This window comes from Amia ocellicauda, chromosome 9 (genome assembly GCF_036373705.1).
Source record: "Amia ocellicauda isolate fAmiCal2 chromosome 9, fAmiCal2.hap1, whole genome shotgun sequence".
In the NCBI taxonomy this organism is placed as follows: domain Eukaryota; kingdom Metazoa; phylum Chordata; class Actinopteri; order Amiiformes; family Amiidae; genus Amia; species Amia ocellicauda.
The window spans coordinates 13,901,231-13,911,048 of NC_089858.1; the positions used below are offsets into that span (position 1 = coordinate 13,901,231).

The 9,818-nt window shown below is 42.1% G+C and overlaps 1 protein-coding gene across 1 annotated transcript; it reads left to right on the forward strand.

The window, feature by feature from the left end:
- Positions 1-616: 616 nt before the first annotated feature.
- Positions 617-9,720, forward strand: LOC136758694 (alpha-(1,3)-fucosyltransferase 7-like). The gene is made up of 3 exons (XM_066713274.1): positions 617-895; positions 1,114-1,156; positions 3,963-9,720. Exon 3 carries the CDS (start codon positions 4,035-4,037, stop codon positions 5,085-5,087), a length of 1,053 nt encoding a protein of 350 aa, XP_066569371.1. The 5' UTR covers positions 617-895; positions 1,114-1,156; positions 3,963-4,034; the 3' UTR covers positions 5,088-9,720.
- The last annotated feature ends 98 nt before the right edge of the window (positions 9,721-9,818 follow it).

The window sequence follows — 9,818 nt, forward strand, 5'->3', positions numbered from 1 at the left end:
ATTTTGTACAATATTAGTCCAAGTTAAACCTTGTTTTATTGATATGGCAGAGCTGTTTTATTGGAGACAATTGGCATTTCTTGTTCTAAATTAGACCTAATAAATTCTGTACATAACAACCTTGGAGTATGATTACTTGGCTTCTTCTGGAGAAAAGAACCTGGTGTGGGGAACCATCCATTGGAGGTCCTTGTCCTTGGTAAACTCAGGGTGGTGTAGTACAGCTGTAACCTCCCAAGTAACTTACCTGTTACATATACATATACACACACATTCATATACACTATAAAATAATGAACAGTAATTTGCAATTAGCTTGTCTGAAAATTAAATTTAATCCTGACCAAAATCCAAAATTATAATAATAATTTAACTTAGATTTCTGATATTTAAAAAATCATTTTATGAATGATGAAAACAGCTGTTTTACTGGACATATTAAATTTTAACAACAATTGTGAAATAATAAAGATAAGGGAAAAACTCTACAACTGTCACCGATGTGTGCAGAGAGAGAGAGATAGAAATATGATCTAAAGAATCTGAATACAAAATGTCATGTCATGTCAGGGAATGCAGTTTCTTGCAACCTTGTTAGAATCTTGTTTTTCTTGTTATTATAATTATAATTTGTGTGTGCCTGGGATGTGAGTGTGTGAAAGTGTGTGGGGTGTTTGTGTGTGTGAACACTGTGCAGTGAGATCAGTGGTTGATCTAAGACAGTCAGGTGTCTGAGTCACGGCAGGACCAACCAGCCACAGGTGGTATGAGCAGAGTGGGCAGGGTCCGGGAGCAGCTCTGCTCTGCTCTGCCTCTCCTTCTCTCACCTTCTGCTCACCGCACATATATTTGTATATATTAATCAGACGAATTTCATATAAAAGCACAGATTCAGGTAAACCAGATATAATTCATTATAATTGGCAGCTGGCCATAATGATGAGGTGATGAGGGAGCAGCCTTGTCATGCTATGGAATGGAAAATAAAGAGTTGCTGCATGTTAAAATACACCATAATTACTTAAGCCACTAAACAATGAACAGCCCAGTACAGCAGAGTGCTGTGATCTATTGAGCGTGTTCACACCTGAAGAGTCAACTTTGTCTCACCAGCTCGGCAGCATCACCCGAGACTCCAGGACCAGCCAGCAAGCAGGTATGAGCAGAGTGGGCAGGGGCTGGGCTCCCCTTCTTTCACCCTCTCCTAATCTCCTTCACCCTCTCCATTCTGATTTCTCCACTACTCGCTGTATTCTCTCAGGCTGTGCACACTCTCTCTCTCTCTCTCTCTCTCTCTCTCTCTCAGCACTGATTGGTGACAGTTGGAGAGTTTTTCCTTTTTCCTTATTTCTTCATAATTGTTAAAATTTCGTTGGTCCAGTAAAACAGTTGTTTTCATCATTTGTAAAATGTTTTTTGTATATCGGAAATCTTAGTAAACTTTTTTTGTTCAGGATTAAATTAAATTTTCTGATTAGCTAATTTCATTACTATTCAGATTTTTAATAGTGTATATATTTGTGTGTGTAGATACATGTATATCTTTATATATTGTATATTTACACCCCACCAACCCAGCACACGGAGGAGTGGTGTGTGCGGCTCCCCACCTTCATTCCCAGACTGACATTTTTTTTAAACAACATTTCTTTCAAATCTTGAAAGTTCACACTGAGTAATGCTAACGGTGAGATAATTGACATTGAGTGGCAGCAGAAACTGAAGAGAACATACTGAAATATGTTGATTGCCTAAGTATTCAGACTCCTCAACTCTGTATGTGGAGAAGGCACCTGCAACAATAACAGGAACTAGACTGGGCCACTTGAAGTCATTCACTGTCTTATTCTTAAGCCACTCCAGTGTAGCTTTTGCCTTGTGCTTTGGATTATTGTCCTGCTGATACAGTTAGGTCCGTAAATATTTGGACAGTGACACAATTGTCATAATTTTGGCTCTGTACGCCACCACAATGGATTGGAAAGGAAGCAATCAAGATGTACTTTAAGTGTAGACTTTCATCTTTAATATGAGGGTAGTTACATCCAAAATGTGTGACCGGTGTAGGAATTACACCCATTTTTATATGTGGTCCCCCCAATTTTATGGGCTCAAAAGTATTTGGACAAACTAACATAATCATGAATTAAATTGTGAGTTTTAATACTTGGTTGCAAATCCTTTACAGTCAATGACTGCCTGAAGTCTGGAACCCATAGACATCACCAGATGCTGGGTTTCTTCCCTGGTGATGCTCTGCCAGGCCTGCACTGCAGCTGTCTTTAGTTCCTGCATGTTCTTGGGAGGTCTTGCCTTCAGTTTTGCCTTCAGCAAGTGACATGCTGCTCAATTGGATTCAGGTCAGGTGATTGACTTGGCCACTGCAGAACATTCCACTTCTTCGGCATCTGCACTGTGTAGCGCCGTCCAAAGAGTTTTTGAAGCATTTGGCTGAATCTGAGCAGATAATATAGGCCTAAACACTTCATAATTCATCCTACTGCCCTTGTCAGCAGTCACATCATCAATAAATACAAGGGAACCAGTTCCCTCGGCAGCCATACATGCCCATGCCATAACATGCTGCACAGATGAGGTGGTATGCTTCAGATCATGAGCAGTTCCTTCCCTTCTCCATACTCTTCTCTTCCCATCATTCTGATGCAAGTTGATCTTTGTCTCATCTGTCCATAGGATGTTGTTCCAGAACTGTACAGGGTTCTTTAGATATTGTTTGACAAAAACTAATCTGGTCTTCCTGTTTCCTGTTTACACCTTGTGGTAAACCCTCTGTATTTACTCTGGTGAAGTCTTCTCTTGATTGTTGACTTTGACACAGATACGTCTACCTCCTGGAGGGTGTTCTTGATCTGGCCAACTGTTGTGAAGAGGTTTTTCTTCACCAGGGAAATAATTATTCTGTCATCTACCACTGTTGTTTTCCATGGTCTTCCAGGCCTTTTGGTGTTCCTGAGCTCACCAGTGCATTCTTTCTTTTTAAGAATGTACCAAATAGTTGATTTGGCCACACCTAATGTTTTTGCTATCTCTCTGATTGTTTGTTTTGATTTCTATGGCAAAACTTCAGGCAAAATGCCCCAAGTACAAGCAGGAACTAAAGACAGCTGCAGTACAGGCCTGGCAGAGCATCACCAGGAAAGAAACCCAGCATCTGGTGATGTCTATGGGTTCCAGACTTCAGGCAGTCATTGAATGCAAAGGATTTGCAACCAAGTATTGAAACTACACTTAAAGTACATCTTGATTGCTTCCTTTCAAATCCATTGTGGTGGCATATAGAGCCAAAATGATGACAATTGTGTCTCTGTCCAAATATTTATGGACCTAACTGTAGGTTAATTTTAACCCCAGTTTTAAGCCTTTAGCAGACTGAAACAGGTTTTCCTCTAGTTTTTACCTGGTGCTTTATCCTATGCTATGCTGTGTTAGTCCTGAGGCAAACTTAATGCTTGGTATTTAGACAGAAATGTTCCAGGTCATTCTTGTCTGACAACTCCTTCTGCCACATTTTTGCAGGATCACTCAGGTGCTTTGAGATGGCATATTTATAGTAATGTTCTGTGGTGTTCTGGATATTGTTCTGGATATCTCAGCCATTGAACTCTGTAGCTCTTTGAGATTTCTAATTTGAACGTGTTGAGTAGGTTGTGTTTGTAGCACAATAATTCCTACTTCACAGTGTCATGACTGCAAGCTTTAAAGCAACAAAATGTGAAAACTGTTAGGGGGTCTGAATACTGTGGCAAGCAAGGTATTTAAAGAGATATTTAACAGACCTTTTACTACTAATAGCAGTTATTGTTTTTATTCTTCTTTTTCATCTTCTTCATCCTATGATTATTTCATTTTTAGGGCTGGCTCATCTGTTCTTGTTTTGTATTAATCCCCTCACTCCCTCTCTCTCTCACAACCTCATCCATTGCCTATGCTCTTGCACACAGAGGCAGAAGGACCGCAGAAAATACATTTCAGCACTGCGAAGCAACCGTTCTCCTCCTCTCCAACTCTCCATCATGGAACAGATGTTCAAGGTGCTGCTGCCAGCACCACGCCTGCAGCTCCTGCTCCTCCCTCTGCTCCTTGTGCTCCTGCTGATCTGGTACAACCCGCAGCTGCTGCCCCTGGGCAGAGGAGCCCCCCGCCCCCACAACGTCACCGTTCTGGTCTGGCACTGGCCATTTGCCTATGCCTACCCCCTGCATGGTGACGTGTGCAACACTAACAATGGCCTCCCCAGCTGCCATCTCACTGACAACCGCTCCCTCTATGAGCAGGCGGACGCAGTGATCTTCCACCACCGAGAGATCACCAGCCGGGCCGTGGTTCTGCCCATTAACCGGCCCCGGCCTCCTGGACAGAAGTGGGTCTGGATGTGTGTAGAATCACCGTCCCGCATCGGAAACCTGACCTGGCTCAACGGCCTCTTCAACTGGACCCTGACCTACCAGTGCAACGCAGATATCTACGTTCCCTACGGGAAGCGGATACCCAGGAGGGGGAATAGCAGCAGCAGCTACACAATCCCCCAGAAGCGCTCAGACAAGCTGGCCTGCTGGGTGGTGAGCAACTACAAGGAGAGACACAGGAGGACCACGATTGCCAAGGAGCTGAGTGAGCTGATTCCCCTGGACATGTATGGACACTCTGTGAACAAGCCACTGGACCAACGCAAGCTGTGGAGCACCATCTCACAGTACCGCTTCTACCTGGCGTTTGAGAACTCAGAGCACCACGACTACATCACTGAGAAGCTGTGGCGCAACTCTTACATGTCCGGCACGGTGCCCGTGGTGCTGGGTGCCCCCCGCTCCGACTACGAGGCCGTGGCCCCCCCCATCTCCTTTATTCATGTGGACGACTTCCCCTCTGCGCGGGAGCTCGCTGAATTCCTGCGCGCAGTGGCCTCCAATGAGACACGCTACCAGCAGTATTTCCAGTGGCACCGTGACTGGGAGGTGCAGGAGTACAGGGGTTGGCTAGGCAGGATCTGTGAGGCCTGCGTCCAGTACCACAATGCGCCCTCCAGGAAGGTGTACCAGGATCTGCAGGGCTGGTTTGGCAGCTAACAGAGCAACTCATGACACCCCACTGCAGTGCAATACAATGAATGTGTTTGGGGTTGCAGCTGTCTGTGCTGATGCTGACCCTCGAGGGGCTTAACATGTTACAAACAGTGTCTGATTGGTAATTTCTAATAACTATAGCAGTGATTTCATTGGCATTCTAAACTAAGCCTACCAATATCATCAATATTATTACCATTATTACTCATGAATAATAAATATTATCTTCTAAATTGCCAGCTACATTGGAAGGTCATTTGCGGATAGCAAAATAGGTTTGAAACACTTCTACTCTAATAAGAAGCAAGTAAGGAAATTAAGATGCTGATAAACTAGAAAAAAGTAACTGAGAAGCAGAGGTGGAAAGAGTACTGAAAAATCCTCCTCAGGTAGAAGTACTGTTACTTTGATGAAATTTTACTCAAGTAGAAGTAAAAGCACTGGTATAAAAAACTACTCAAGTAAAAGTAAAAAGTAGCTCATTTAAAAAGTACAGATTGCAGAGATGTGTAAAAATAAAGTAATGGTTCTATTGATTTAAAAGTTTGTGTTTTTATTATTATTTCTAAAAGGCTGTAGCTGATATTTAAATAAATTAATACAAATAAAATCACAATACCTACTTACCTAGAACACAAACAAATGTGGATATAACTTTATTGTGGGGAACATCACTGGTCAGGACAGGAGGCCATATTTGGCACAGACTAAAATGAATGACAAACGGAACGCGCATTGACTACAATGGGGAAAAACTTCGACTTAGTACTTGGTGGCAAAACCCTTGTTGGCAATCACAGAGGTCAGACGTTTCTTGTAGTTAGCCACCAGGTTTGCACACATCTCAGGAGGGATTTTGTCCCACTCCTCTTTGCAGATCCTCTCCAAGTCATTAAGGTTTCGAGGCTGACGTTTGGCAACTCGAACCTTCAGCTCCCTCCACAGATTTTCTATGGGATTAAGGTCTGGAGACTGGCTAGGCCACTCCAGGACCTTAATGTGCTTCTTCTTGAGCCACTCCTTTGTTGCCTTGGCTGTGTGTTTTGGGTCATTGTCATGTTGGAATACCATCCACGACCCATTTTCAATGCCCTGGCTGAGGGGGAAGGTGGTTCTCACCCAAGATTTGACGGTACATGGACCCGTCCATCGTCCCTTTGATGCGGTGCAGTTGTCCTGTCCCCTTAGCAGAAAAACACCCCCAAAGCATAATGTTTCCACCTCCATGTTTGACGGTGGGGATGGTGTTCTTGGGGTCATTCCTCCTCCTCCAAACACGGCGAGTTGAGTTGATGCCAAAGAGCTTGATTTTGGTCTCATCTGACCACAACACTTTCACCCAGTTCTCCTCTGAATCATTCAGATGTTCATTGGCAAACTTCAGATGGGCCTGTACATGTGCTTTCTTGAGCAGGAGGACCTTGCGGGCGCTGCAGGATTTCAGTCCTTCACGGCGTAGTGTGTTACCAATTGTTTTCTTGGTGACTATGGTCCCAGCTGCCTTGAGATCATTAACAAGATCCTCCCGTGTAGTTCTGGGCTGATTCCTCACCGTTCTCATGATCATTGAAACTCCACGAGGTGAGATTTTGCATGGAGCCCCAGACCGAGGGAGACTGACAGTTATTTTGGGTTTCTTCCATTTGCGAATAATCGCACCAACTGTTGTCACCTTCTCACCAAGCTGCTTGGCGATGGTCTTGTAACCCATTCCAGCCTTGTGTAGGTCTACAATCTTGTCCCTGACATCCTTGGACAGCTCTTTGGTCTTGGCCATGGTGGAGAGTTTGGAATCTGATTGATTGATTGCTTCTGTGGACAGGTGTCTTTTATACAGGTAACAAGCTGAGATTAGGAGCAGTCCCTTTAAGAGAGTGCTCCTAATCTCAGCTCGTTACCTGTATAAAAAACACCTGGGAGCCAGAAATCTTGCTGATTGATAGGGGATCAAATACTTATTTCACTCATTAATGTGCAAATCAATGTATAACTTTTTTGAAATGCGTTTTTCTGGATTTTTTTGTTGTTATTCTGTCTCTCACTGTTAAAATACACCTACCATTAAAATTATAGACTGATCATTTCTTTGTCAGTGGGTAAACGTACAAAATCAGCAGGGGATCAAATACTTTTTTCCCTCACTGTATATATATATATATATTCTGTCATCTACATTTATGTACACTGCAAGTTCAACCTTATCTGAAAAAATAAACTGTAAATGGGAAACTATATGTAAAATAATGTGATGTATTAAAACAATTGTAAATACCCCTTAATAAAGTCTGCATAGAAATATTAACAATAAAGAATTTTCGTAAGCAATTAACAGCAATAAAGACAGCATTATGATAATTAACTGATTAACTATTTTTATTTGCTTTTATATTAAATTATATTGTTAACCCATTTCTTCACAGTAATTGACATTCAATAAGTAGTTTCTATTTTATTCAATTTTAATATTAAAGCAATAGGTTTTATTACATCAACTATGAAGTATTGTGCATTTTTTTGCAGTAGATACGGTTTGTTTAGTTTTGAAAGTATATTAACCAATCAAATGAGAGAGGGCATGGTTCTTTGTTGTCAATGCAGGAAGTGGTATCATGGAGCTTGCCTTTCAACAAACCATACAACTTCCAAAGTATTTCATCTGTGAGACCTGCTTGTAAATCAATAGGTGTGTGTGTGAAAACAATCCTATTATGTTTTTAGTGTGTTTTCAGTAGTCCAGGCCTGTCATTCCACTTTTATTTTTTATATTAGGATATTTTAAAGGAAGTGTCTTCAGGATTTTAGGATTCCTGTGTGGGACTTGGAGATATATGTTTTCCCCATTGTAGTCTATGGGCATTCCACTCCCCAATTATAGTTAATGGGCATTATGTTTTGTCATTTGTTTTAGTCTGTCCCTTTATTTCACAGAAAATCTATTTCCAAAAAGCAAATTGTTATTAAGCTCGGGTTTGTAACTTGCGATATTGTCTGATACTTCGTCAACCTCGTCTGAATGTCACTGTTTCAGCGATCAGTACTATTTTGAAAATGAGCGCGATGCTGATTGGCTAAAATGGATATATTGCCCTTTGATATAAATCGGGAATGTGAAATGTCGCGTTTCGGGGGGAGGAAAAAAGGTTTTTAACATTGGGATTACAAATCATCACTCGTTTTAAATTAAACTGTATACTACGTGAAAAGAGTACCCTCTAGGAGTATATCCATATCAAGAACCTGAATTATGTGTGGCATTGGCTTAATTATGACGTTTTGGCACAAACCTGTCATGAGTGGTGCATAACGGCATTAATCACTTTGGGTTGTTTTCACTAATTGATTTATATTATTTTTTGTGTTCTCTTTATTGCTGTTGCACTTTATTCACTTATCACGTTCTATTTTCTTTACTGGTTGTTGTGGTTGGTTTAATTGTGTGCTTATTTAATTATATTATTTTTGGTGTTGGGTTATTGATAAAATGCTGAGTACGGCTCACCGCTGGACATTCCCACGTGGATTTCCCGGGGTCAACAAACTAATTGCTTTCACTTGCCCCCCTAGCCCAGGGAACAGGCTATTAACAGCCTGGAAATCGCCTTTAAGCGGGAAGAGAAACAGACCTACAGCGCTTCACTTGTTCCACTTTTTGTTGTTCCAGCCTTATTCCACAATTGATTAAACTAATTATTTTCCTAAAAATTCTACAAACAATACCCCATAATGACAACATGAAAGAAGTTTGACATCTTTGCAAATGTATTAAAAATAAAAAAGTACATAAAACAGCCACCGCAAACCCCGAATGACCAGGGCAGGGGAGGAAGGGCAGAGGAAGACGGCAGAGAATTAGCCTATGCGACCAGTTGCTTATTCAGTGGATTACAAATTTGTCGAAGAGAAATTGGACCGGCGTGGAGGAAATCGGCAGAGCGAATTGACGGCGAGAGGCTCCGAGGAGGCTGGTACTGGGAACGCGGGTTATACGTGTGATTAGACGATTAAATGAACAGAGCATGGATACGGTTGTGAAGACCACTTCATTGAAAAATGACGTGTTGCTGATCCGCTTTTCAGTGGTTAGGATCGGGGTATTGTATCGCCGACTGCCCACTGCGGCGACGGGTTTTACTGCTGTGACTGTACCTGAGAGAGAGAGAGATTAATGGATTGTATTCTTGCATGGTTGCACAGACTCTTGTGGTCTGCATGGTGTACCGGGACGTGTTCACTTTGCTTTATTTGGCACAGAGACTTATCTTGCTTATCTTTTGCTTGCAGGACTCCGACTTCCTTGTCCTTTGCAGAGATCACTGGTGAAGCCGAAGGGCTCGTGGCTACAACGGTGGCGTGCGCTTACCTGCGGGGCTCGTGGGTGGTCCCCGCTGCGGGAATACATTGAGACCGAGTTTAGGAATAGTACAGAACTTTAGTAAATGTATCGTTTTAGTCATTTTCTATTGTTTTGGTGAGGGTTTTAGGATTTTAACTTGCCCCGTTTTATTAAAGGCATTTGAGTTCGTTTTAGGGAAATTAACAGTTTCTACTATTATAATTCTGTGTATGTGGTACTGAACAGACTTCGTGCCCTGTATCAGTTATAAATAGTGTAAAAATAAAACTTGTACCTACCTTACTCATCCGTGTGGTGGTGCCTTGGGGTCCGTCGAGCCTGCTCGGGGAGAAAATATTATTGGGTGCGACGACACGTATAAGGCAGTTAACTACGCTGCA